The sequence below is a fragment of the Trichinella spiralis genome (genome assembly GCF_000181795.1).
Source record: "Trichinella spiralis strain ISS 195 chromosome Unknown Scfld9, whole genome shotgun sequence".
NCBI lineage: Eukaryota > Metazoa > Nematoda > Enoplea > Trichinellida > Trichinellidae > Trichinella > Trichinella spiralis.
This window is the reverse complement of record NW_003526948.1, coordinates 1,899,165-1,926,379: the sequence shown is the minus strand read 5'-3', so window position 1 is coordinate 1,926,379 and position 27,215 is coordinate 1,899,165. Positions and strand designations below refer to the sequence as shown.

Here is a 27,215-nt window from a genome sequence, read left to right as displayed (position 1 = left end):
AAAAGCTCGACAAACAAATTGTATAAATGCAGAATATATATGTATATATATATAAATATATAAATAAATAATAAATAAATAAATAAATAAATATATATATATATATATATATATATATATATATATATATATATATTTCATGAATAACAAATAAGATTTTATTTAAATTTCGCATAATCCGTATTGGAAATAAAAGCATAGCTGCAATTATTTTCAAATAAAAAATGTAATGGTGAAAACTTCATTGAAATATCTATCATAAATTTTGGTTCAACTTAGACTGCATCATTTAAAGTCATCAGAAATGGATTGACATATTCAAATCCCTCAAATTCAGATTGGTCGATTTTGGCCATGTCGCTTCTAAACAGAAACAAAGAATAGCAGAGTAAATAAATTGGTGGAAGAGAGACAACTGCTGTATAAACGAACTGTTCGTCAGGAGAAAATTGGACAGGCTCGTCAGTAAACTGTCGGTCGAAATGCTCCAAGTCACGATTGTCCTTTATCAATGGTCGATATGGTGGGGTAATTTGTTTCGCTTCAACCTAAAAAAATTCCTTAACACTGCTATGGAGTACTGATTTTTTACTGCTGACCAATTCCCATTCAATATTTCTGAAGAAGGCGTGATTTTTAATGTCCTCAAATCCTTGTTCCAACGGTTGCGTGCATCCGAGGCGCTCCGCTGGATTCTGCAAAAACAACAACGAATTGTTGAATTTCTCTGACAAAGCACTTTTTAATCAAAATATTTAAAGCATAATTGAAAAAATTACTTTGTTCAAAAATCCCTTGAGCACAGAAGCTGCTTTGACAGAAAGCGAACGCGGTATGCGTATTGTCTTTTCCAAAATAACTTAACAAATGAGATAATATTAAGCGATGTAAATTTTTCAAAATAGAAGCATTGTCGATGTCACTTTGGAATAAATAATCTTCTGTCTGCTGATCAGGTGTGTCCACCATGCCGACAATATCGAATGGTGAACGCCCGGCCATCATCTCGTACATCAAAACGCCCAACGCCCACCAATCCACGCTGAAGCCTACAAGCAAGCGTATTTCAGACTGCGAAACAACAAATAAAATACAAAACTATTTTAAAAAATTCCACTGCCACTTACTGTATTCTTCGCCTCGTAATATTTCCGGTGCAATGTAGTTTGGCGTTCCGCAGAATGTGCTCGTCGTATCGCCAATTCCGACACCTTCCTAAAAGTGATTCGCAATGAATGGCATGTAAATTTTATTTAATTGTTGTGCACTTAAACAGTGCAAGCAAATAAACAACAAACTGCCTACTTTGCACATGCCGTAGTCTGTCAATTTGATGTGACCGTCAGCATCGATCAACACGTTATCCAACTTCAGATCCCGGTAAATTATGCCTAATATCATCCAATATTCGTAAACGTTTTAAGAAAGTAAATAACAAACCTCCAGAGTGGAGAAAATAAAGCGCCAAAATGATTTCAGCTGAATAAAATCGTGCATGCTCTTCAGGTAATCGGCGCTGGCGCTGCATATGGAACATCAAATCTCCACCGGGTACAAATTCAATGACAAAAAACAATCTAAACACAGAAAATGCAAAAAGAAAAAAAGTTAATACAAAAAAAGTAGATAAAAAACTGTGTCTTGCCTGCTCGACGTTTGAAAACATGAATGCAATCCAACCAAAAATGGATGATTGGAAGCGGTCTCAAAGACATGCTTTTCCGTTTGTACCCAGTCAATATCCTGAATAAACGCAAAAATAACAATATATACATATATACAAGTTACAACGCATACTTCTTCGTCAGTGACCATCGTCTTTTTTATCACTTTCATAGCATACAGTTGGCCAGTTTTCTTGTATTCTACCTGCAACACTTTCGCGTACGAACCACGACCAATTACTTTCAAAAGATTAAAATCGTCAATAGTAATGCCATGACATTTTGAACTCTAAAAAAATCGGAGCTAAAATCATATCTGATGATAAAAATACATACTGTAACGACGGTTTCCTCGTCATTGGCCCCATCAACAACTGCTCGGCTGCTATTATTATCTGCATGAATCGGCAAAGCTGCATCATTTTCCATAAACATTTCATTATCGTAAACATCTGAAAAAATTCAGTAAACTAAATCCAATTCTCACAAAACCAAACCAACAAACTCAACATACGTTTCGAATGAGCAATGGCATAACGTGAAGGCGATGAATCTAACACCACAGCACTGGAACTATTCGCCGATGAGATGCTCGATGCCATCACATCCGGCTAAAAAACATATCATAATATGAATACAGAATATATATATATATATATATATATATATAATTAAAACATGCAAACCGTCAACGGAAAACCAGGGCAAGATAGTTTGACCAACTTGTGACATTTTTTGTGTACAGCTAGCTTGCAAGTAACACAACGAAATCCTTGCCTACCTAAACCCCATACGCGGTCCCTGCATATTGCACAAATTGCTCTCTGAATAACAAAATGTTTTCACTAATAAATAAATGGATAATAATCTTGCTGAACGCACTCTGTTGAAACGCTTGGCAGTAAACAAATGACCATGAATACGGTAAAATTTTTTCCATCGACGGGCGCCCCGACGATATACATGCTCTGATAAAATCAACGTTTTTAATCATAACACACATACACACACACACACACACATATATATATATACATATATATTACATAATAAAAATAACAATTAAACGTACTGTCTTCACCTAAACAAGGGAGACCTGGTTGAACCGGCAAGCCGGAGAAAACTAAGAAAAATAAGGAAAAACATAAGCATAAACAAAGCTCAGATGACAAGTAAGAATTCAGTTTTTCATTCAAAGCTTACCATGAATGAAAATTTCATTGTCTCTATTAATTTCATAAAGTCGAAGCGCTTCATTCAGCTCGATCTGCGAAGATATTGTGCACGGATCACCTGAAAATAAATTTATAAACCAGAAAAAAATTTTGACATTACAAATATACATGAACATTTATTCACTAAACTCTGAAATTTCTAGTACATTATTGTCTAAAATTAATTTAAAACAATTATATATATATATATATATATATATAATATAATCGTATAAATATATTAGAATTATATGATACAAACATACTAAAATATTCAGCAGAATTCAACATTGCAAAGTTTTCGCAACATCTTTTCTTACCCTATTACGTAAAAGGTATTTTCAAAAACTGCAATTACATTTCAAGAAGAAGCTTGTTCTACATAAAATAAAAATAACAAGTTCATAATATCCCTCTAGAAGATTTCATGTACAATTATAGTAAGTAATAGTCAAATTCAAATTTGAAATCAAAATTGCAAAAATAACAGAGACAGTTCTGCTTATGATAAAAATCATTTATGCACATCAGAATCAAAGACTGTTTATTTTAATATTTCACAAATACACTGCAAAGCGCTAAAGTTATCAAGCCGAAAAACAACAAAAGCATTCCATCATTATACTTTTCAACAAAAATAAGTGAATATTGCACTTCTGCCTTATCGCATCTGTCCTATATAATACTGTAGGTCAAGTGAACACGTCAAGGCTATGGCAAAACTTTGTACAGCTTATTGTTTTCTAACGTGAATAAGCGCAACTTTACACCTACAAATCAAACAATTCCGACCGCGTTTTTATATTAAAAGATTTTACAAATTCCTTTCCACCAGGTTTGAATAAACCTTTCAGAAAAAAACTGTGAACAAATTAAAACAAAAAACACTACAAAGCATTTCCAATACCCAGCAAAAATACAGTTCTTCATGAAATGCAGACTGAATAAATAAAGGTGATCCATAGCTATTTAGTAATGTTAACTGCCAACTCCATTTTTGTAATATTCGAATCGTACTGTCATGCATAACTCAATTTACTTCTACAACTCGGTAACATCAATTGCATAAATTCTGTTATAAAATTGAAATTCAAAAAGATTTACCTTCTTCATCCATCCATTTAACTGTGAACGGATGTTTAGCGTCAAACTGACATGCTAAACGAATTTCTTGGTAAAATTGCTCCAAACTTAAAGGCGGATGAGCGTACAGAATCATCACATCACTAAAAAAAATAAAAAAAAATCAAGAAATACATATCAAAGTTGTCATTTCATGAATTACTCTTTAAAGGCAATTTTCAGCTTCACCTCCATTGCGCTAAAACAATACGACAGGCTTGAAGTAGAACTTCTGGAAAGGGGTTCTGGCATTTATCACAGTTCGGACTAAAAGTTTTACTTCAAATCAAATTAAACTTAGCACGTGAGATAAAAGCAAAGTGAAAGATATAAAATTTCGAACATGTATTGCGATATGAAATAGCGCAAATTATAAAAGGTCACAGCAGTAAAAGTACAAAAGAACTTTCCGAGCTTCATGAAAACAAGAAAGCTATAAAAGCATAACAGTAAATAAATATAGTTCTGCTGCTTAAAGGTAGAAACACCTGAATGGCGCAAAACTTTTCAGTCAGTAATTTATTAGTCTTTTACCTGTTTCAGTGGATAAATGATTTCATCCAAACACAGAATCAAATAAGCCAAAATTGAAAAAAACTGCCGCATAACAAGAGCAACTCAAAATAAACAAGCAGTAGAAATTTGACTTGTATAATTAATTAATATAGTTATTCAAATAAAGGCATTCAATAAAAATGCAGTTGACGGTGTTTAGATAATTGAAAATTTGAAAATATTCTAATCTTAACAGTCGTAGAGTAAATACGAACACCTTGAAAACTGCATTCTTTCATATTCAAAGCATCGTGACAGTACAGAAAATAACTGTTCTATTAATGATTTGCAGGTTTAAGTGAAAACAAAAGTTGAGGTGTCAAAAAGTGTCAACAAATGTGTTTTAAAAATAAATTTTTTTAAAACCGTTGCAATATATTGAAAAATATAATTCACCAATCATTTTTATTTTTTTAAATAAACTTTAGGCATAAGTTTAAAAAATTTTCTGCGTCCATTTGGCTTGTTATATTATCTTGTAAAATACGAGAGAATAATTTTTAAAAAATTTTTTAATAATTTGAATTGATCACATTTAATAAATTTTATTAAGAATGTTTTTAAAAGCAGTCTTTGCCAAGTGCATGTTTTAAGTGCATGAACTCTCACTATGTGGTTGGTAGAAACTTTTATTCTGAAATATGGAAATACTCTCAGCATTTTATCAACTGACATACAATAATTATTTTTATTTTATTTTATTTTATTTTTTAAAAATGACTCAATTTATCTTTTGAAAAATATTAATTATCATTTAAAATAAATACTAAAGAAGCAAAATGGAACAATACACAGTTTACTTAATGTTTGTTTGGTTGTCATGGTGCTGGTTAGCGTCTGGTATGTATGTGTTCAATAAACGTAATGGCCGCGTTTACTTATTCAGAAACTGAGATGATGGAAACTTCTGATGAAAAAGAAGCGGAAATTGCTTTTGTTTTAATAAAAGGTAGCTTGTCATGTGATTTAAAAACTGTTGATGAGCTTCTGCAAGCATTGCAAGTGGCTGGCTGCAGTCCATCAATTGATGATTTACCTAAAAGTGAAGAATGCCGTAAGTGATTAGTGCATTTGTTTTAAAATATTTGATAGCAATATCAAAATGTTCTCATATGGTCTTGAAATTTAACTATTGGCAAATTAAATTTCAGCATTCAGTTTTTTGACGTTTTGTGAAATATTTAAAATGATAAAACCCGTTAAAGAGGATACGTTGCGCGATGCTTTTCGATGCTTCGATAAATCCAACTGTGGTACAATCAGCATTTCCAAATTGAACGCCTTGATGACTGAAGTATGAAAAAATTGAATTAAACGTAACTTTTATGCTTGTTCATTTATTAAAAGAATAATTCGCAATTGATGGACTTTGAAATTGACGCATTAAATTCAAAAGTCGATTCAGATGATGGTGAACAGTCCATAGAATACAATAAAGTACGCGCTACATTTAAGGATGTATCAAAGTTACATCTAGATTTCTCTTTCAGCTTATTATTTGCTATGAAGAGGCTATAAATGAGCTGAAACAACTATCTTTGGCCAATTACAAAATGCTGAAAAAGGATGAAACAAGTTGGTTTATTATTTTCATAAAAATTTCATATGTTCCACATTGATTTTCATTTTTTAAAAAGAATTGTCTCCTAATGACGACGGTAACAACGACGATGCAAATGATACGATGGTAATTTTACATTATAGCGGTGCAGTTATTAAAGAAAAGTACTTTCTTGAATTTCCAAGCATCACTGAAACGTGTATTTTATTGCAGAATTGCGTGGAGCGTAGAGGATTTTTTGTACTCGATCATATTGAAAACCAAACGATAATTTCCAGTCATCAGTACAGAATAACAAATGTTGAACTGCAAAATATTACAATTGAAATTCAACATCTTGCTGGTTAGTTTCTCTCATATACATTTTTTTAAATTTCTTATAGTTATTTCCATAATGATTGAATATTTTACATTGATTTTTTTCAGAATTATTAATTCAGTTTTTTATATACCTTCTGATTTCCATATATTAAAATGAATAAATATCTATCCGTTTGCGATGCTTAATTCTGTGTATTGTACATATTTATAAGTTCAATTACAGCTGAGCTTTGAATTGAACTTCAGCGACACTTCTATTTTTATCAGTATCTAATAATTTGAAGTTATTAAATCAGATTTTCTGTTTTAGGAGCGTTTGACACCAAACCTATGCAGACAGTTGACGTGTGGATTATCATTTATGATGAAGATGACCGTGTTGTGCAGTTATCAGCAACTGACAGTGATACATCGCAGGTGAGATTCAATTCTTGTGTAATATGATAATTTCAGTATTCAACTGACTGTTCAGTGGAAAAGAAGAATTATGCACGGATCAAGTTCAGGAATGATTTACTAGCCAAACATTTTCAGGGAAAATCTATTATTCACCAACAATTACCTGCAGGCAGATATATTATTGTCCCATTTACGACACAGTGTCTGTTCAAGCCTAGAAAGACAATTGAAAGCGAGAAAAATAAAGTGCCACTTCTGAAAGTTGACAGAGCTGGAAAGCCTTGCTTGACCAAAGAAATGAAGTAAAAAACGTATTGTCAACATAAATTGCTGTTTGTGTTGTATTTGTTTGAAATTCAAGACTTGCTTTGATGAACATTTTTGATCTCTGCGACTTGGACAACAACGGAACGCTTACTCGAGAAGAGTTCAATCTGTACAACATCCGTACAGGCGATGAAACTGTAAGCGATGAAGAATGGAATGTCATTCAAGGTATTTGAAATTGAACAATTCAGAAAAGCGAGCTATCTTTCGTTTTATTTTCTAATTTTAATCTATAGAACACTTTGATTTGAAAAATGAAGAACTCACTCTTCGAGACTTCCTTGAGCTTCATGAAATGGAAGCCGAAGATTGCAAATCAGACACAACAGATATGTGGCTGTCACTTGAATCGATGGGCTGCAATTACAAGCTGGAACTAGATGAAGTAATAAATCGAATTTATAAGATTTTTGTTGCTTCACAGTCGTACAATACTTAAAAAAATTTTTTTTTCGGTCTGCCCATTTTCCATTCGAATATCCAGCAAAGTAGCGATTGAACAAATCGAGGTGCTCCATATTCAAACTATAAGCAGCGGAAAATGGCAAGCATTGTGCCATTTTCTTTCAGAAAATTTCCACCATATTCTGCATGAAAGTGACACTTACAAATTACTTTTGTATGAAAGAAATGAATTTGCTGCAATTCTTTTTGAAAGCAAAGTAACGCTTGTAAAGTACACGTCAGCATCTGAACGCATTACCATACGCTATATTCATTTAGAATTTGAATAATGAAGAACAAATTGAATTTTCATTTGAAAAATCACAGAACTTTATTTTATCGACCAAAACAAAAACTGAAGTCCATCCGTCTAGTGCAATTCAAGTAACATTTATATATTTGCGATTCTGTTATTGCGTGCTCTATTTTAGATTGTTGCATTTGGTATACCGAAGCAGTTGGGGCATCCGATAAAAGTCGTAGCTGAATCCGTCCCATCAGAAAAAGCATAGTTGCTTAAAGATGCTAAATGGCTTCTTTAGTAAAACGAACGCTTTGTGACTGTTAGAAAGAATTCTCAAAATGTAAAGCAAACTAGAAAGAGGGAAAACAAATGCTAACATTCTGAATGACAGACAACACTGAACCGTTCAGTCTCATCGTATATTTTATGCAAAAAAGATGTAGCTGCTGATAAATTTTACAGCTAAACGTTTCAACTCAGTGATTGGAAAAATTCATTTAATAAAGTCTAATACAAGTGTGGAAAATAGGTAGTGAAGTCAAAAATAGGAATAATGAACAAATTTTGTCTGAAAATACATATATATACATATCGAAATGTGAAATATTTTTACTTCATCTTCACTGGGAGATTCATAGGAATATTATGAATAAATAAAATAAATAAATAATAAAACAGGTGTTCATTTTAATTGTCAATTTAAAAAACAATAATCTATTACTCAGTTGAATAATAAAGTAAAGAGAAAATTTTTGAATAAATAGTAGGGGTATACTGGGTTTGTACTAGATCTTCTTTTCAATTTCTACATAATCGGTGAAAAATCAATCAGTTAAAAAAATATTCGGCTTCATTTAATGCAAATAAAATTAAATTAATCTACAAATTCTCAAATCTCTTTAATTTATTAAATCTGCCAAGCAGTTAATAGTACTCTGAATGTGCGGTTAATTACAGAATTCACATTACACAATCTACAGCGTTTCTCGTAAAACGTTTCCACTTTTGATATAGAATTGAACGTTCGAACGTCCAAAAAAAACAACGCACTATGTAGTTTATTTATTCATTTTACAGGGATAAGAATGAAGATTCGAAAAGAATTATAAAATTAAATAAAAAGACATCATTTCAACCTATACTAATAATGTATTGATCGCAATTCGGCTACTATTTAGAATGTAAAAACTGAAAAATCAGATTTTTCATGCTTACTGCAAAATCAGTGCAACGCAAATGGTCAAGCAAAGTTTCCAATACTTTGAACGGAAACTTGCTCTTTTTTAGAACAACAACGACGCCACGTGGATAATGCCGCAACTTCAGCTCGAAAATCCGGATAAACGTAAAGGTAGATGACCGTCTGCAGGATCACGTTGAAGCCTTGCAGCATCCATAATATCGAGCTGAGTTCACTTTTGGTTGCAAACATATCGTTGGTCAGCAAAAGCAAACGTTCCATAGAAGCGATAATAAATTTAGAAATGAAAATACTGCTCACGCGTCGAGTGTGTGTCATTTGCATTTCATTGTTGGAACCTTGTTCACGACGAAGTAAACGAAAAAGTACAAATGTGCCCAAGTGTATAATCACAGTAACGGTTGTAAAAAATAACGGCAAAATATACTGCAGTTCATAAAACCACGCAGAGGTGCACTCATAGAGGTTACAGTTGGCTGATACTGTGTAATCTCGTTTTTGCAAAATTGAAATCCAATTTAGCACGTTTAAGCTGAAAGAGCAGACAAATAAAAGTGCAAGAATAATTCGAAGGACATTATCGGTCAGCTTTTTGTATAGATTATGAAAGCCGATTGCTAGTCCTTGCTCCACTGCTAGTGCGCAAAGACAAAACGAAGAAAAAATATCAGAAAACGGAAATGCAGTAATGTGAAATGCGTAAAAAAGACAGTCAAATCGATTCGACAAAGTGATCCGATGCAAAAATACATATATTCGTCGAATAGCGGATGTCATATATCCCAAACCGGTAAACACTTCTGCTACAGTGTTGCCTAAAGCACACAATCAAATCAGCTTTGAGTATCGTGAATAAATGAATGAGAAACAGTCGACCAGCAAAAATAAAATCAACCACTGGTCACACGTCTGCCTATGACTACGCTGACAGTTCCGTCTGATAATCTGAACGGGCCAGTATTGAAAACAACATTTCGATTAAATCGAAAAAGCACTGATAAAATAATTTAAACAAATTAGTGTTTGCTTTTTCTTCAAGTAAATAACTTTCATCTGAAAAATAAAAGCTTCCTGACAGCCATTTCGTTCATTCGTGAAAAATCACAGAAACTGAATTTCCAACAGCACATTTCATTTATAAAATAACATGCAATCCTTCGGGATTTCTTTGCAGAAATTTCGACACATAATCTCATGCATAATATAATTACTGCTTATTATCGTTCAAGTGATTCGGAATAATTTTTACGCTGAAACTAAAAACGTTAGGTGGATAATTTTAAAAATGACATGCATTTGCATTTGGTCACGGAGTAAAATTAAAAGTATCTATTGTGTTGACAATGAAACCTGACCCAACAGTTTAGGATCCTCCCAGTGGAGTGGTTTCAAATTGTACATTATACTATTTGTGATCATGAGGCAGTCATCGCTTTACGTAAGCAGCTAATCAGATCCTCAACTGCGAAATAATAAAAAAAACACAGTGACATATTTCTTAATACTGCTTTAAGTTTTAGCACAGCAGTTTTGTTTTCAAGGGGAAAAAAAGAAAAACATCATTGTCAATTGTTTCAATTTTACCTACTGCTATTCAGAAGCAGCTGAATAAAAATGCGACAAAAATGCAAGCATTTGCAAGAGACATAAATTTCAACGTTGCTAAGCAGCTGTAGAATTACGAATTATTTAATTGAATTAAAATTATTCAAAATTGCAAATGAAATTTTTAACTGAAATCAAGTACAAGTGAAAAATCTAATACTTACCTTTGATGAAGAGGAAATTCTTGACCGGCAACTTTTTCACCAGCATGATGTAAAGTTGAAAAATTTTGACAAAGATCACCAGAATTCCGATGATCAAAAATGCACTGTTCGAGTGCAAGTGATTTGTGCTCACCGATGACGAGGAGGTTGCTAATTTGGAATCGGTACCAGTTCGAATCACCATATGTTTATTTGTAAAAATGAACAAATTGTCATCTACAAAGTGAATGACATGAAGAAGTTGAAGTTTTAAACTTTTTTCACTGAATAAAAAAATAATTTAAAACAGTACCCTCTCAGAGTAATTCTACACTGTGCATGCACATGCACCGATATACAAACTGATATTTCATGTCAGAGCAGAGTAAAATATTTAACATACTATTGAAGCCGGTAATTAACTGCAGTATAATCCATTTACAAACGACGTCATAAATAACACGAGAAAGCTACATCAAACTAATTCGTAATTTCAATCAAATAGCGCTCTTTTTTGGAATCGCAAGCAAACAGAACTCTAAATTTCCATTTTTCACATACAATAAATCGGACATTGTATTTATTTTATCAACAATTCTATTTATTAAAATTTTTCCTATTACTTCAATGTAAACATTCTTCTACACTGGAACAGATAATAATGAAATTACGTAATAAACACTGCAACAAGAAACTGAATGAAAAGCATTACCAAAGAGAAGAAGAAAAATGACAAAGTTGATTGGGAGAGGAAAGTGTTGTAGCTCCTTTGTGAAAGGTGGTCGACTGAAAACAAAAACCAGGAAAATATTCTGCTTGGATTTGTTCTTGGAAATTATCTCGATCGTTTTATTGATTCCAAAGCAGCCAAACAGGTGGACTTTGTTGTGAATTTGGCGCGACAGAACAGCTACACCAGCAAACGTGCACCAATGTTGACCGACCTTTAATTTGAGCACAGAGTGATTTAATTAAATTTAAGCTTCATATTACAACGATATGCAAGACGTTAAGACGCAATTTGCTCAATTATTAATATTGCGGGGTTAGATTTTCAACCGCACCAATAGCTATTGTCTGCGCTGAACATGCACCGGTTTGCATTCTGCAAAATGTTATTACAACTTTCGTTTAATCGAAATATGAATATTTAAAAATATCCTCTCAACAATTCTGCAAAATATTATTGTTACATAAAAACACAGAATGCTCAGTTTTGATTTTCAAATCAGAATGGGTAAAACAAATATTCTTTCTATAAAAAGTAAAAAAAATTATTTCCACTCATTACTATTCAATTGTAATTACAATTTATTACTCTCTAAGATTTATTAATAAACACTTTTTCTTCATCTTTCTTTGCGTCATTTTTAATCACTGTCATCCGTGGTCACTGCCACAACAAATCAATATAGAAGATAACTTACCCTCTATATTCACTTCACTCCGGAGATGTGATTTTCCCAAGTGGCATTGAAAAAAGTTCAAGTTCAAGATTGAAAAAGGCGTCATTTTCAATTATTTTCTTATTTATTTCAAATGTGAAGAAGTATCAAAAACAGCACTTTGAGCATTGCAACTTTCAAACTGCCTATAAGAAAGAACAAACCTAAGGTAAGCTAACTGAAAGTTGGTAACTTTTAAGCAAATTCACCGGTTTTCACTGGAAATGTAAATCAGTAAACAGAAACAAGAAAAATGCATATTTTCAAAATACCATATAGCGAAATAATTTGAAAAAATTTTTGACATGGTTTGTTTTTATAACTTACAATTTTCAGCGTTTCAACTTTACTTTTTTTGATATGTTGGCTGCATCACGTTTTAGCAACATTTTTTATTCCATTGCCCGAAGAAAGTGAAACTGATGCAAACCGATTCTCTCGTTTGGCACCAACAAAGTGTCTGGGAAAACAAATATCTTTCTTTTTTTTTAATGGTCCGATTGTTGAACCACAATTCCAATTATGCATAAAGATTCTTTTCTTATATTTTCAACGTAAACTTATTCTGCACAGTAAAACACTGTCAAAAGTTTGAAAGAGATCAAATTGAAATGATCTCTTTTCAAACATTTTACGTGAACATTTAGAATTTAGTTGAAAATTTTGTATTTTGTCTCATTTTCTTACCTAAAAAACCATTTTTCTTTTCAATCTACAGTCATCTGGAAAATTCACTGAACCCATATTCCGACCGTTATTTTCTGTTCAAACATGCTGCATCAAATTTGTTGGTTTTTTGATTTTTTAAATTAAGGTTGAATTTGCATTCAATTTTCACAATTTCAACCTATATTCAACGCTGAATCAGTGTTCCATGCAAATAAGTAGATTTAATGCAAATAATTCGTGCAATGCTCGACTCTGCTAGCCGTACAAGTTTCACCGCTTGCTCTATCCGCTTGTAATTAACTTTGTGAAACACGGAGAATTCTTTTTCAAAGTATATGAATGAGAAGAATGCAATGCAACTAATTTATTTCTTCACTTCGTAAAACGCTCTCAGCACTGCTACGTGTAAGACTTCAACTCGAAATGACCTACAGCAAAAACGAAAGCGACTGTACTTTCTTTAATTCTTATTTTGCATTTCTATACTTATTTCGTTCACTAAAGGGTAAACGTATTATTCAAAACAACTTAGCTTCAGAGCACGGAATAATTAACGTAATCAGTCCACATCAGCACTAGCATAATTGTCATAAAATGCCAGTAACAAGTGCAATTAAAATTTAATACTTTTCATATTTTCATGATAAATAAACTAAAATAATATAAAATTGTAAAATATAATAAATCAATAAAAGAATCCCTGAAAAAACACCAGTTCGTACCATTTCTTTTTTCTTCTTGCCTCGTTTGTGTTGATAGGGATCAATTAGAATAAATTGCCGCCATCCTCAGCATTTGTAATGCTGCCGCCTTTCATACGCTTTCTGCCTTTGGACTTTAGCACTGGGTGTCTAGACAAAGTGGTAGAGCCATATTCTCTGTTATCCATCAAACCGCGAGCGAAACTCAACGCCTGCGTAAAATCTCCATCCTAAAATACGAAAACAGTTTTCATATGCATACAACAACAATAAACAAACAAAAAACAAAAAAGAATTCATTTTCACCTGCTTGCCGCTCATCATGAGATACATGCTAACAATTAACTGCTTCCAGTCGGACACAGAAAATCCAGGTACTCGTATTATGGAAAAGTAGAGCTTGCAAATCATACATATCGTTTTCCGTTGATCTTCCGCTGACAGTGAAGCATATCTCGTTGTGATAAAATCACTCACGAAGTATTGCAATTCTTTGAGAAATGTTTGCCGATCCTCTTCGAGAAGATACACTCTAAAACAGAACAAGACCCAACACAAACATGCTCACCAACGTTATATATATATACATATACATATACATATATACTGAATTACAATTTTTTTTAAATTTACCTATCCACTTCAGGCTTTTTTCGCAAATACCACAAAATTTCACACAACGTTTCCAAGTCATCAAAACTTATTGCACAATCTATTAGCAATTTCACCGAACGACGCATGTGCAAATAAAAACTACCAGGTCGATTGATATCGTCAACAGGATAACTGCAAATTCCCTGAAATATTATCAAACAAAAAATAACATTATTTCAAAGAAAGATTTTCTTTTAAAAACTAATCACATCAAAAAGATTGGTCTGTCTACGACAATGAAATAAAGCGTTCGAAAGCAGTGGGTCGCCAGATCGACCGGCCCCGTATAAAATTTCCATTGACGTGCATGGCGTCTGTAAAAAAAAGAGAAAATCAACCCGAACAACACAAGCGTGAAAAAGCCACAATCAACCCATCTACCTGTGAAGGCATTAACGAAAAATACAATATTGCCAACCAGTAGTATGATTTATAGTGACCAGAAAACCGTTGGATACAAGACACAAATGCATCTCTGCACATTTCCATAATCATTGCGATTGCCTCGGCATTTTCAGACTGGGTTGAATTCGGCAGCGAGATAAAAGGGCCAGATAAAGTTGACTTTCCAAAACGAATGTATTGTGAATTTTCATAGTTGAATACTTTGCGATTCAAAATTTCATCAATTCCTGAATCTCCATAAACTTGTGAATTTGCGGTCAGCAAACTTCTGAAAATGAATAAAAATAAAATATCAAATAAATTATATATATATACACACACATGTACATATATAGGTATAGATAGACGTGCATGCAACAAATCATTCGTAAAAATTACTTACGAAGAACTACTATTTTTCAACACAACATCCGTGATTGCTGAACATGGACTTCCACGAACCAAAGCTAAGAAATTGCACAAATCTTCCAACCGCTCAAAAGAAATTCGTTCCAGAATAATATTTTTCAAAATGCAAACGTGAATTCTATAATACAATTCCAACATTTCCAAAGAACCACGCGGTGGATTGTTCACTCGAATGCTTTCCACAAGCTGCACTCCATCCGCATACAACGAATAGATGGATTTGAAATACAACGCTAACAACTTTTCCAAACTGTCATTCTTCTTTTCGCCAATTTTACCAAGCATGTAAAACACCAACCACTGGTCTTTGCTTTCCGATTGAAAATTCGCATTCTTGCTGACTAGCAGAAAAGCTTTCTCGGCAATATCCAGCAAATCATTTCGACGTCTCTTCAGCTCAACTTCTTGTTCTCCACTCAACTGTCCACTCTGACAATTAATAAAAAAAATAACAAACAAACAAACATCACAATTAATGAAATTAAATCATCGAACGTACATCTCGCAGTCGGTTAATCAATCGCCTGTAGAAGCTATGGCATAAATATGCACTATTACCATATTCCATCCAAAATGTGACGTGGGTTTTGTCAAGCTCTAATGCTTTCTCGTATGCTTTCACTATGATCCGTGACCAACGATAAATGTGCGCTTCCTCTTCCATGGTAAAGCACAAACTGGCCTACATTTGAAAACAATAACACATAATATACAAAAACAAAAGCAAAGTATCAAAAAAAATGAGTTCAGATCAAAAACTCACCGAAAACAAACGAGCATCAATAATTCCACTAGCTGCTTGAGCTAATCCAGCTAGACTGTCAAATCGATTCGGATTTATTAACAAATCTTGCAAATAATAATCGACCGCTTTGGAAAATTCTTGATACTTGAGATAATGATCGGCAATTACGTAATACAAGGTCGAAACTACCGGTACTTGTTTGTCGATCGTCAGCGATGGCGGATCCTTACGATCATGGAAAAAATACTCATCCCATTCAGTCTGATAACGACTGCCTGTACAATTAGTATAAGTTAAAAAAAGGAAAAAAAATTTAATTTCACTCCATACTTAGATGCAAAGATTCCGGAACAAAAGTCTCCATACGCAAAAGCAACTGCAACGCTTCCGAAGATACAGATTCGTTGGGTGCACTGTCGCATTGAGGCAATTTTTCTGGTATAATAAAATCGAACAAAGTGATCGTTCGATTCCAAGTCAGGCCGGCCGCTGCAACCGAATGGTCTCTAAGATTACGCTTTCTCTTCATCGGATATCTGCACATGCAAAATATGCACTGCTCTGCCTCGTTCATCGTTTCCAACAGACCATCCAATACCGGCTGAGCTACCAAATTCGGATGTCGCAGTGTACGTAAAATTTCTTCCATAAAAAATTCCAACAACTGACCATCGTTGAGCTACAGAAACAGAAATATATATATATATATATATATATATATATAAAGTGAACTGAATTTGGGGAAAAAAAACAACTAACCATGCAGAGACTTTTCTCACCGAGCACGTCGTGTGCCAATTTCAGCACGTTCAACGAATTGGTTACCATTCGCAAATCGCGAGGTGGGGATTTTCGTTGGGATGTCGTCGATGACGGTGGTGATGACAATTTGCCATTTTTCACCAGTTCCGCCATTTCGAACCAATTCAAAATGTTGTACAAAAATATCCAAGGCAATAGCCAACACTGATCCGGTATGTCTCGCTTGTAGAAGGGATATTCGTCGGCAAAAACGATCAATTCGACCAACTGCTGGGCCACTGGACCGCAGAACGACGGTTGAAATACCGCCGCCCGAACGTCGCCTTGGAACAGCCAACCGCCGGCATCGAGCAGACGCTGTATCGGTGCCCAAACGGTCCGCCTTTCGCCCACATCCGTCTGTTTGTAATCGACCACCAGCTGGTCGAGCAACGCAAGAAACAACGGTGCCGCTTTGGTCGACATGCCGAGCTGCTTGTAACAGGACAACAACATCATCTGACGAACGAACAATTGCTGATGATGCTGGACCAAGCTGTGCAGGCTTTTTTCCAAAATTTCCACCGCCAATCCAATCGAACCGTCTTCAATTAGTTGTTCCACTTGGCCAAGCAACTGATTCAGATCGGCCATTTCGTTCTTTTTGTACAATTCGTCACGGCAAATTGTCAAGCCACAACTGGGAACACGCATCACGGGCAGATCTGCTTCCAACATCAGCTGATAGCAACGTTTGAAGTGGATACCAGCGGCAGCGTCGACGCTGTTCAATTCGAACAGCCTAGCCAGCAAATGGTAAGCTCGAATTGAAAACAAGCGATCTCCACACTGGTCGGCTGTGTTGGTAATGGCGATCGCTTGCCCAAGCAGAAGCTGCTTTTTCGCCGGTTTTTTAAAGTGGATCTTCAATTCCAATGCCATCAAATGGATTCGATCCTCCTGTTCCGACTTGGCCGGACTCCAGTATTTCGACCACCAGGCATGACAACGCAAAAACGACCGGCGCAATTCGTCCGACCACCAGTAACTTTCCATGCGGGACAATTTGGACAAAAATCTCAACAACAGCATCACCACGGTGCAGGTGCCGTTCAATGCTTGCAATTCGACAAGCGACGGCTTTGCCACAGTGCCAACCAAGCAGGGTACTGCCAATTCGACCGAGGCAATTTGCAAATTATCCCCTCCATCGTCACCATTTTTCACGTCCCCATCATTCATCACCCCACCACCGTTGCCCTTATCACAATGCTGCGCAGATTGTTCCGGATCTTTCAACGACAATTCGTCCGAAAACAACAAACACAACTTGTCTCGTAATGTTAGCCGGCGCGTGGTCAGCGGTCCAAATGCTTCCGGATCTTCCATACGAAACCCAGGAATCAATCTCGCCGACCGTCTCTTAAATACGACCATCTCTTTTTGCCCTTTCCCCAACGGCAATTTCGACGATTCACTACAACACAACGTCAATTTTTTTACTTTCCCTTCTACATCTTACCCTAGTCAATCATGCATTATTTAAGAAAAAGGAAAAGAACCCAACTACCGAACGAAATGAATAAATGAACCAAAAATATGCCCACTTCCTAATTGCATTTGTTTCTCCTGCGGTTTCCATTTGTTCACCACTGGCGGTCATTTGTTGCACTAAAAATTTGCTGCTTGAAGCATCGTCTGCTTTTCTTTTCCGCAAATTCGACTCGACAAATGTACGCGGTGCCTGCACATTCGTGGCCAAAGAAATTCCTCTTTCCACTGCAGCCAAATCATCAAATTGTTCATCAAAGGCAAAACTCCAAATATCCGTCCAGTCGATCAGTTTCCCCATATGCTAAAAACAGTTTTTCCACTGACAAGCCGAAAGATTTTCAAAGTAAAATAAAATATAAAGTATGTGAAAAAAATTTAGCAAAATTATTACAAAAATTTCTACAACACATCTCCATCTTCGTCCATGTTCAGATAATAATGCTTAAAAGAAGACTTGTTCGCATGGAAAAATGGCATTCAGTGGAATGAACGAGTTATAAATTGAAATGTGTATTTGAAAAATTATTCCGTTGCGACAATATTTATTTGCTATCTCTTTTCGCTAATAATAATAATAATTTAATTTAAATGTCAACTTTATCCAAAACTGCCACTTAATCAAACTGTTTTGCTTACTTCTCTTTTTTCTGTCAAGTAATCACAAACGTCGCACAGTGCATTGCCAAAGTCACTCAAGCTAAACAAGCATATTTATTTATGTCCATCAAAATAACAATAAATAAATAAACTGCACAAACTTGTGAATCATAACAATCCAAGGAGGCTGAACCGATTTCATACAGGTTGAACTGATACTGACCAAAGGCTTGTGCAGTCTCTCGGCTATTTTATTCAAAGGCATTAAAATCTAAATTTATTTAATTTTTCATTTCAAACAATTCGCTGAAAACAATTTCATACCTGTTCAGCATCTCCAGAACCATATTCAAAATGCTTATTTCGTAGCTGTTCAATAGTGAACATTTTCAAATATTTGTTACGTTTCAAAATTTCATCTCTGATAACGTAGCCGCGCAAATAATTTGAATCCAATTCCAATGCATGGCCAATCGATTCAATACAACCTAAAAAAATACACAATTAATTAATTCAATAAATGATAAATAATATTTTTCAAATAATAACTTACTTATATAATCGTCCAAAATGTAACAAGTGGAAATGTACTTGTCCAAAACGAACATGTCATTTGGAGAAATGCTCAAAGCCTAAAAGAGAAATTATGAATATTATTATTAAATAAAAGAAGAAAGCACACCTACTCACCTGACCAAAAGCAGCCCTTGCAAGGACCATATTTAAATTCCTTGTCGCTTCAATTCCAAATTCAACGCACAGGGTCCAATCTGATGAACAAAGTTTGAATGCCTAAATTCAACAAATAAAAAATAGATCATTTTTCAGCTCTTCCCTGTTGAAAGTAAAAAACACTAAGCATTGGTTGATATAATGAACACACCAAATAGAGTATTCATTTCAGTCATGAAAACGAACATGCACTTCACAACAAGCTACAACATACAACAGTACAAAAATTATCAAACTTTTTTTTACTGTTTTTTCTCAATTCAACCTTTTTATATTACTCTTATAAGTTAAAATGCAAAAATATAACTACAAACTAAAAAATGGGATACAAGTAAAAGCTATAAAAATATGTTAATATTCAATTTGCATAATTTGTTCTTCATTGCCAAATAGCACTTTAGATCAAAACAGTCTTTCCATAAGAAATATATTTCAGAAACCCAATCTCACATCGCCGCCACACATGATACATGAAATTTAAAAATACAAGACAGAATACATTTTCTTCTGCATGTAAATTATCATAGCAAAAATTATGATACGTTTTTGATGAAGTAAGTAAATATTAAAACACAAATCTGCTTTTATCCCTTTTCAATAACATTTTACCTTCAAGTACAACGCCATAGCAGAATCATGATCACCTTTCCTGGCTTCTACCTTTGCAAGATTTTTAAAAATCGCGTACCGAAGGGATTTCGCAACATTATTTATTCCAGTAGAATTTCTCTCAGATTTTTTCTTCTAAATATTAACAGTATAAATATAAAATAACATGAAAAAAACAAATACTTTTAAAAATGGTGCTTTTAAAAGAGAACGCAGCATAAAGCAAGCTTTATCTTTTCGCCCCGTAGCCAACAATGTAACCGCTCGTTTGTACTTATTCAAGGCATGGTTTTCCTAAAATCAAGAATTATTTCAAGAATTTTTAAGCAAAAATCACTCTAATTTTTGTTGATATTGTTTGACATTTCCATCTGATAGAATAACTTAAGTAAATTTCATGCCTGTGAAAGATTCGGCTTATCAAGCACAAATTCTCAAATAAATAATTCCAGAATTCACTGGACACAAAAATAACAATAATATCGAGATAAAAATGCATTCATTAAAAACTAATGCCACTTTTATATGGTATTTTAATATTCTACATGTAATTCTTACTTGAAAGTAAAAAAATTCTAGCAAACACAGAAAATCATATTTTTAAAAAGCAAAACATACTAAATGTAGTTACCTGAACTTCTATTGGTTTTCTAGATACTTTTCTGTTCTTATACTTCAGCTCACGAAAACATGATTTTCTGCGCTGCTTCGGAGCATTCAAGCCTTGAAAATAGAGAGACGAAGCATCCTTAAAAGTACATAAAAGTACAAAATGTTTAACATTCAATTAAAATAATCACATTTTCTATTAATTACAATTAAACAAGTCGTTTAAAAAGTAATGATTCAAATTAACTACAAAATATGTATTAATAAAATTAAAAATTACTCTGCATTTAACATACGCTTTGCAATCAAACATCATTAATTGTTCAAAGACAAATTTTTCTTTACCAACAAAAAATACCTTATATATTATAATGAACAAAAAGTTAATGATATGTATAGTATAAAGAAAAAAATATTAATATGCTCATGACATTATTTTAAAGAATACGGTTTTTTCTAAAAACAGCAAATTTAAAATTCACAATATATTTACTTCGTTTGGAGTTAATTTTGCTTCATCCACAGAGATATCCGTATCAATAAATGAATCAGATGAATCCTTACCCAAACCACGGAAATATGGAACTTCATCTTCCTACAAAAAAAATTCATAAAAATAAAGCAGAAATTATCTATTTTCGCTAAAAATGCAACTCTGTCAAGCACCTACATCCTTAGTAAACAATTTTTCTTCAGATGTAATGCAAAGAAATACAAATAAATTCTTGGCAACCACTTTAAATAGTTTGTTTGGATGGCAAGTACAAATAATTTTATAAATTAACACGTTGTAATATGTACAAATACAAAACGACACATATAATACAATTTTAACTGTCATCATAAGTTGTTTAAAAACAAATACTTTTCTTCAACTAAATCGTACACTTCCTGCGATAATAGCAAAGTTCATTTGGAAAAGCTAAACACAATATTTAAAATATACTACTACCGGAAAATAGTGTGCTTCAGCTTCATCATCTCGTTTTTCATCAGATTCAGTTTCATGGTCAGAAGAAATTTCTGAGAAATCAGAATTATACAAACGTTGAGACATTGTAGCAGCCTGTTAAAAAATATGAAGAAATTATTCCAAAAAATCTATAGAAAGTAATATATATTAGATCAAAATATATCGTATATAAAAAATAAAAATAAATGCATATATACCATATAAAGCTGGAATCATTAAAACATATATATTCTATATAGAAAATAAAAGCAAAGACGACAACAGAGATTAATAGAGTCAATAGTACGAAAGTAGGTACTGTCCAACGCAACTGTAGATAATAAAGATTTAATTTTGTAATAAAAAAACATCTAAAGTTTATTCAGATTTTATAAGAATAATTATGTAATTGATGCATATATTTATAATTAACATAAAATTATTTGATGATAATAACGGCTGCAAAAAGATATCAACCAATTCTCCAATAAATTTTTAACAGTGTTTTGAAAAACAAAATTTATAGATTTTTATTAAAAAGTATTCTAAAAAACAAGAGTTACATAATAATGTTTGAATAACAATTTTTTCGGTTTCATATCAAGAAAGTTATCAAATCTGCCGTACCCTACATGCATACATATTACTGTAATGCATACTGTAATAAATATTTCTATCACGATCATGATAAATCTATTAATATTAAAAATGAGTACTGCTCCATTATATGCAAAAGATCACTTCACTGATTCATTCTGTTTTGTGTTTAGAATAATTTTGTTTGATTGGGAAGAAGGTGATTGACTGACTGCTCAGACGTCTCGTTTAAGCATGTGTGAAATTTTTTGCTTCGGTTAAAAAATTGTTAAAAAATATGAAACATACAAGAATAATTTTTGTCAAAAAATGAAAAAAAGCATTTAGCCATCCAGAAATTAACAAAATATCATCAACACTACTATAGAAATGACTGATAACACAACAGAAGTATTCAAAGACCACAATTAGGAGAAGCTAAATAGTTCATGTTAAAAACATTGTCTTTTCATCACATCAGAGTGACAATATTTCATCAGAAAGATGAATTACGTGCTGAATTGAATTTATTATTGTGGCATTGCATAGAAGTTTCATTGAAATGTTGTTTAGCATGAACGTAAAATTATATATTCGAGGTAAGTTTAAAGCCATCTCCTTTCACTTAAAAAATAATATTTTTAGTCAGAAACAATGCTTGAAAACGGTAAAGATAAAAAATGAAATCAAGACAATAGCCCCACAGAATTAACTGATCAAAACTGACCAATGAACAACTCTTGACAATTACAGACTATTTGTGTAAGTTGTTTAATGCGCCCATGAACTGTATGATTATTGGTTCATTTTTCATATAAAATCGGCAGCTTATAATGACAGAAACTGGTAATTGGGATAAAGTAAAATTAAAACAAAGATTAAATCAATTACAATACAAAATGAAATTGATAGAGAAAAGAAAAGAATACATGGGCCTGAGACGAAATTTGATTGATAACGCCTTCTTGTTTCGTCCACATTCTGCTGTTTGTGCGGCGCTCACTTGTCAGTAATTCAGTATTTTGTTGAATTTCCAACTATTTTAAATTTTCTTAATGCTTTTTGCTGAATTAAAGTTCATTTTGCTCATGCTCTGAAATGGCAGACACACTGAAGGAATATTAAGTGCAGGTTCAAAGCAACAAAAACAGAAATGTTTTGTTTGTGATGAATAATTAAACCTAAACAAAAAATTATTTAACGTCAACTGTCTGTTCATTGTGATTAACTGTTTCAAATCTACAATAAAAAGGTAATAAATGTAAAAAAAATATGGTTCAATTATGTTTTTCAGATGTAGTTGATGTTGTTTTTCAAATTTTATTCAGATATTTTAATGAGAAAAAATTATAACTGATGAAATCTCTTTTGTGCATTAGATAAATGCGTAAAAATAAAAAAGTAAAATGTCTCTGCAGTGCAACTAATGCACTATTTACTTCTTGGCAAAAGTTTAATTTCTTATTAATACGGATACACACAGATGTTTAAAATGAAATCATTATTTACCTAAAGAATAACAGTGATAAATGTTGAATTACATTTAAGTTACATTTAAACCTTCACAGCCTATAGAAAATAAAAAATTCTTTTATATTATAGTATTATTTCGAAGCATTCATAACAAATGGAAAACATTTTAAGAAATAAAATAAAAAACAATTACATAATATTTAAAATATTATGCGAGAGCGGGAAATGTAACAATCACTAATCAGCAGCAGCAGCAGCAGCAGTGTAAAAGGAAGAACAACTGAATGCCGCACAGACTGAGAGAGCCACGACGATAGACTGCCAATGCCAATGCCGATAGAATGCCAACTACAAGGAAGATCATGAGGACCAATAATAATTGACCAATCAGAAAGCGGCTCAGTTTTCTGTGAATATGTAGGAGTAGCTTTTCTTGGTTTACTGCGATTTTGCCCGCTAAATACGCTAAACGCTAAATTTAACTTCTGATGTGGAATTTTTGATCAAAATTGAATAATTAATAAAATAGCATAAGTTAATCGCCAATTACCGATCAAATGCTGTAAAAAACTGTGAGCAAACAACCAATCATACAAAGGGGCGGAGTGGGGGAAAATGGGAGCGGGCGAAATCGGTGTACCCTGCATTTCTTATTTGATCCTAATCGATGATAATGGTAAATTTCATGTACATAGTATGACATGATAATAATAATAATAATAATAAGAGGCAAGATAAAGATTCTGCTCCTGAACAATGTAAAAATTAACAATTTACAAGAACATATAAAAAATCTTACCTTCACGGCCTATATATTTTCTGCTTGATTTTTAGTAATTTCATACTGTACTTTACTATTCAATTTTGCACACGTGTGGAAAGGTAATGTTTTTATTTTTTTAATGTAGAATAACTTAAATTTACATTTAACATTATTATTTTCATTATGATATTTGTCTAACAGGAAATATACAATCAATTTTATTATTTATCTTGAAGATCCTGTATACAAACTTGTGTATTGTCATTTTATTGGTTTTATTGATATCATAAAATAGGTGATTATTGTAAAAATCAAGACGCAGGATGTATATACATGAATGTCACGAATTAAATACATGAAATGAATGTGATGCTTAGTGATCTGTATGGCTTTTGTCTTTCAAAAAACGAGACTGTTTTGAATGAAATACGCGTTTATAAAACGTTGTCATGGACGTAATTGGTGCTATCATGTGCATGCATCTTCATTCATTTAATTCATTGCATATTTCATTGAATTATTCTGTTTTTAGCGATGGACACCTTTGAAGAATTTGATATTTTAAACCAACGACGCGAGGCAATAGTGGCCATGATTGATCGTAAGCGTAATCCGTTTCAATTTCTAGAATTTGATTTTTTATGCATATTTTTGAAATAATATTCTGATAAAAATTCAATGAATAAAATAAATATTAACAACGCATTATCAGTAACATATTTCACATTTTACTATGCACTGTTTAAACATTTTTGCTTTGTCTGTTGTCTGAAAACTTATATCAGTTTAAGTGAATTTGTTATTTTATTTTCGACATTACATTTCATATCACTTATTTTGATCTAGATTATGCATTCCGTAAACTTGGAATGTGTCGATTTCGATGTTCAATAACTATACAACTTTTAGAACTGATGAGATGGGCGACTGATCTGTCTGTGGTACTTATAGAACAATACCCCCGAATGAGCTTGGAGCACTATATGATGATAACGACTGAAATTACTATGGTATTTAGAATTTTCTAAAATTGTTTATTTCGTTAAAATTAGCTGATTCATAAAATTCGAAAACACTCTCTATTTGCAAACAGCATGCTACAGTAAGCTATTCCTTACGGCAGTGGTTCTCAAAGTGTGGTTCGCGTAAGATATTAAAGTACGGAAGTAGTCCTTATTTTTGTTGGGAGAGTGCATCTATGCAATGTTTCCCCAATTGTATGCTGTCTACATACCCACTTTCAGCAGGTAGATACCACTTCTGGTAATTTTTTCTTGGGCAGATGCTACATATACTAGGCTTTCTTCCCATTGAAGATTCCCTCTGAGCTGTTCACGGGTGATTCCAAATGTTCGTGCAGCACTCGGGACATTTTGTATGGTAGATTTGTGATAGTGTTGATTCGGTGCTGGACATGCGATTCATCCGCTATAATTCCTGATCTACTTATTATTTTCGCTTGCAAAAAATGTATATCACGTAGAATTGGATAAAATTCAGCTGTAGAAAAATATGGCCCAAAACTATGCAGTGCGGCAGAGATATTTGCAAAAAACAGCGCTGAGTACAAAATGTACCCCACTTGACCTGCGAATGATTAAAAGTGCTGCTTTTTTCTTTTACTACTTCCTACTTGTGTGAAATTGGATTTTTCCCTTCAGCAATGAATGGAATTAGAAGCAAATTGTTTAGATATAAGCTACAATTATGGAACATCTTGCGACTACAACTAACACATGTTAATGTGGACGTCGAAGAAGTCATCAGTCAAAACAGAAAACAGGCTCCCTGTTCGCATACACCTCATTATGCATTCGACAAATAAACTTATACATTTTAATTAGGCTTGTTCATTAAAAAATTTAAAATATTAAACTAATATTTTTTATTTAACCCCTCTTGCCTTTTAAAATATGCATCGTAGGCAGGTGGATCGTGAAAAATTACCGTTTTCAAAATGGGGTCGCAGCCCAGAAAGTCTGAGAACCACTTCCTTATGGAATGAATAATTGTTCCAATGCTGATTTGTTCAATTATCATTTTTTAAGAAATTTACTTCTTCAACTTGTGAAGTTTGCATTTGTTATAGATGTGTGAAGATATGGCGCAGCTACAGCAGGATGAAGATTCTGCAATGGACGCCATTTTCGCTATGTTTGGTATTCAAGATAATCATTACATTGCTACTCGAAGACGTCGTAGATTATAATGCATTATTGATTAAGTTGAGTTGTTGGCATTTCTCATGGAAAATTAAGTTCAATACATATTACGACAAATATGAGTAAAACCAATAATAATATTTCAGTTTACCTGTGACAGTCCTCTGGCTGTAATACTCACACTCAAGTGAGTAGGCGCAAGTGGAAAAAGATTCAGATTAGGTGTCCTGAGTGTTTACACCGTTCTGCATTGTAACAGCAACTGTCAGCGTGCAGGTAGAAACGCATCATGAATAATTCTGAAAAGAATGAATGTAATTTTTGGAAAAAGTCACTATTCTGCGATGAGTAGAAATTCCCTGAAATATCATCAAATCTCAAATTATCAAATAAAGTGAAAAGTTTATTTTCCCATAACACACACACGCGCACACACACACACACACAGTGTGCTGATTGTAGAATAACAGGAAAAAAAGATAATTAAGCCGTCAAAAAAATGGTGAAGAATTTCAACGGCTTTTATACTATTTTAGCGTCTTCGGCTCATTCATTCCGTATGATTAAAGTTTTCACTTCTATTCTAGTGTTATCACAAAATGGACAATATATATTTTTGT

General features: G+C 33.1%; 6 protein-coding genes across 6 annotated transcripts; 3 read left to right on the top strand and 3 right to left on the bottom strand.

Moving 5' to 3' along the window:
- Positions 1–275: 275 nt before the first annotated feature.
- Tsp_11610 (protein kinase C iota type) lies at positions 276–4,420 on the bottom strand. The gene is made up of 18 exons (XM_003371475.1): positions 4,407–4,420; positions 4,190–4,267; positions 3,983–4,104; positions 2,868–2,957; positions 2,737–2,787; positions 2,547–2,632; positions 2,351–2,488; positions 2,179–2,275; positions 2,001–2,116; positions 1,774–1,953; positions 1,636–1,743; positions 1,441–1,522; positions 1,292–1,391; positions 1,128–1,215; positions 924–1,071; positions 780–859; positions 600–695; positions 276–548 (listed from the first exon to the last, which is right to left on the bottom strand). The coding sequence occupies exons 1-18, from the start codon at positions 4,418–4,420 to the stop codon at positions 276–278; spliced, it is 1,947 nt and encodes a 648-aa protein (XP_003371523.1).
- Positions 4,421–5,334: 914 nt separating this feature from the next.
- Tsp_11609 (EF hand domain containing protein) lies at positions 5,335–8,119 on the top strand. Its single transcript, XM_003371474.1, has 9 exons — positions 5,335–5,395; positions 5,442–5,609; positions 5,707–5,849; positions 6,330–6,459; positions 6,748–6,854; positions 6,891–7,138; positions 7,198–7,331; positions 7,400–7,548; positions 8,039–8,119. The coding sequence occupies exons 1-9, from the start codon at positions 5,335–5,337 to the stop codon at positions 8,117–8,119; spliced, it is 1,221 nt and encodes a 406-aa protein (XP_003371522.1).
- A 972-nt stretch (positions 8,120–9,091) lies between these two features.
- Tsp_11608 (hypothetical protein) lies at positions 9,092–11,437 on the bottom strand. The gene is made up of 3 exons (XM_003371473.1): positions 11,424–11,437; positions 10,822–11,084; positions 9,092–9,867 (listed from the first exon to the last, which is right to left on the bottom strand). The coding sequence occupies exons 1-3, from the start codon at positions 11,435–11,437 to the stop codon at positions 9,092–9,094; spliced, it is 1,053 nt and encodes a 350-aa protein (XP_003371521.1).
- A 2,243-nt stretch (positions 11,438–13,680) lies between these two features.
- On the bottom strand, positions 13,681–21,726 carry Tsp_11607 (calcineurin-binding protein cabin-1). The gene is made up of 19 exons (XM_003371472.1): positions 21,622–21,726; positions 21,163–21,264; positions 20,692–20,808; positions 20,244–20,354; positions 20,061–20,195; positions 19,406–19,511; positions 19,044–19,207; positions 18,881–18,990; positions 18,759–18,819; positions 18,176–18,423; positions 16,587–18,045; positions 16,158–16,506; positions 15,846–16,102; positions 15,582–15,764; positions 15,057–15,511; positions 14,651–14,942; positions 14,249–14,412; positions 13,922–14,147; positions 13,681–13,845 (listed from the first exon to the last, which is right to left on the bottom strand). The coding sequence occupies exons 1-19, from the start codon at positions 21,724–21,726 to the stop codon at positions 13,681–13,683; spliced, it is 4,809 nt and encodes a 1,602-aa protein (XP_003371520.1).
- Positions 21,727–22,851: 1,125 nt separating this feature from the next.
- Positions 22,852–23,210, top strand: Tsp_11606 (calcineurin-binding protein cabin-1). The gene is made up of 2 exons (XM_003371471.1): positions 22,852–22,864; positions 23,110–23,210. The coding sequence occupies exons 1-2, from the start codon at positions 22,852–22,854 to the stop codon at positions 23,208–23,210; spliced, it is 114 nt and encodes a 37-aa protein (XP_003371519.1).
- A 1,075-nt stretch (positions 23,211–24,285) lies between these two features.
- Tsp_11605 (hypothetical protein) lies at positions 24,286–25,926 on the top strand. Its single transcript, XM_003371470.1, has 4 exons — positions 24,286–24,346; positions 24,966–25,040; positions 25,280–25,443; positions 25,750–25,926. Exons 1-4 carry the CDS (start codon positions 24,286–24,288, stop codon positions 25,924–25,926), a joined length of 477 nt encoding a protein of 158 aa, XP_003371518.1.
- The last annotated feature ends 1,289 nt before the right edge of the window (positions 25,927–27,215 follow it).

Coding starts and splice junctions, on each gene's coding strand:
- Tsp_11608 (XM_003371473.1), bottom strand. Junction 9,868..10,821: donor GAATTTCCTCTTCATCAAAG/GTAAGTATTAGA, acceptor TGTGTGCTTTAG/GCAACACTGTAGCAGAAGTG.
- Tsp_11609 (XM_003371474.1), top strand. CDS start 5,335: ATGGAACAATACACAGTTTACTTAATGTTTGTTTGGTTGTCATGGTGC. Junction 5,396..5,441: donor ATGGTGCTGGTTAGCGTCTG/GTATGTATGTGT, acceptor TTACTTATTCAG/AAACTGAGATGATGGAAACT. Junction 5,610..5,706: donor ACCTAAAAGTGAAGAATGCC/GTAAGTGATTAG, acceptor ATTAAATTTCAG/CATTCAGTTTTTTGACGTTT.
- Tsp_11607 (XM_003371472.1), bottom strand. CDS start 21,726: ATGTCTCAACGTTTGTATAATTCTGATTTCTCAGAAATTTCTTCTGAC. Junction 20,809..21,162: donor CAAAATTAACTCCAAACGAA/GTAAATATATTG, acceptor TGTACTTTTAAG/GATGCTTCGTCTCTCTATTT. Junction 20,355..20,691: donor GAAAACCAATAGAAGTTCAG/GTAACTACATTT, acceptor TCTTGATTTTAG/GAAAACCATGCCTTGAATAA.
- Tsp_11605 (XM_003371470.1), top strand. CDS start 24,286: ATGGGAGCGGGCGAAATCGGTGTACCCTGCATTTCTTATTTGATCCTA. Junction 25,041..25,279: donor GGCCATGATTGATCGTAAGC/GTAATCCGTTTC, acceptor ATTTTGATCTAG/ATTATGCATTCCGTAAACTT. Junction 25,444..25,749: donor TAACGACTGAAATTACTATG/GTATTTAGAATT, acceptor TTCCCATTGAAG/ATTCCCTCTGAGCTGTTCAC.
- Tsp_11610 (XM_003371475.1), bottom strand. Junction 2,788..2,867: donor CAATGAAATTTTCATTCATG/GTAAGCTTTGAA, acceptor TATTTTTCTTAG/TTTTCTCCGGCTTGCCGGTT. Junction 1,523..1,635: donor CGTCGAGCAGGCAAGACACA/GTTTTTTATCTA, acceptor TTCCATATGCAG/CGCCAGCGCCGATTACCTGA.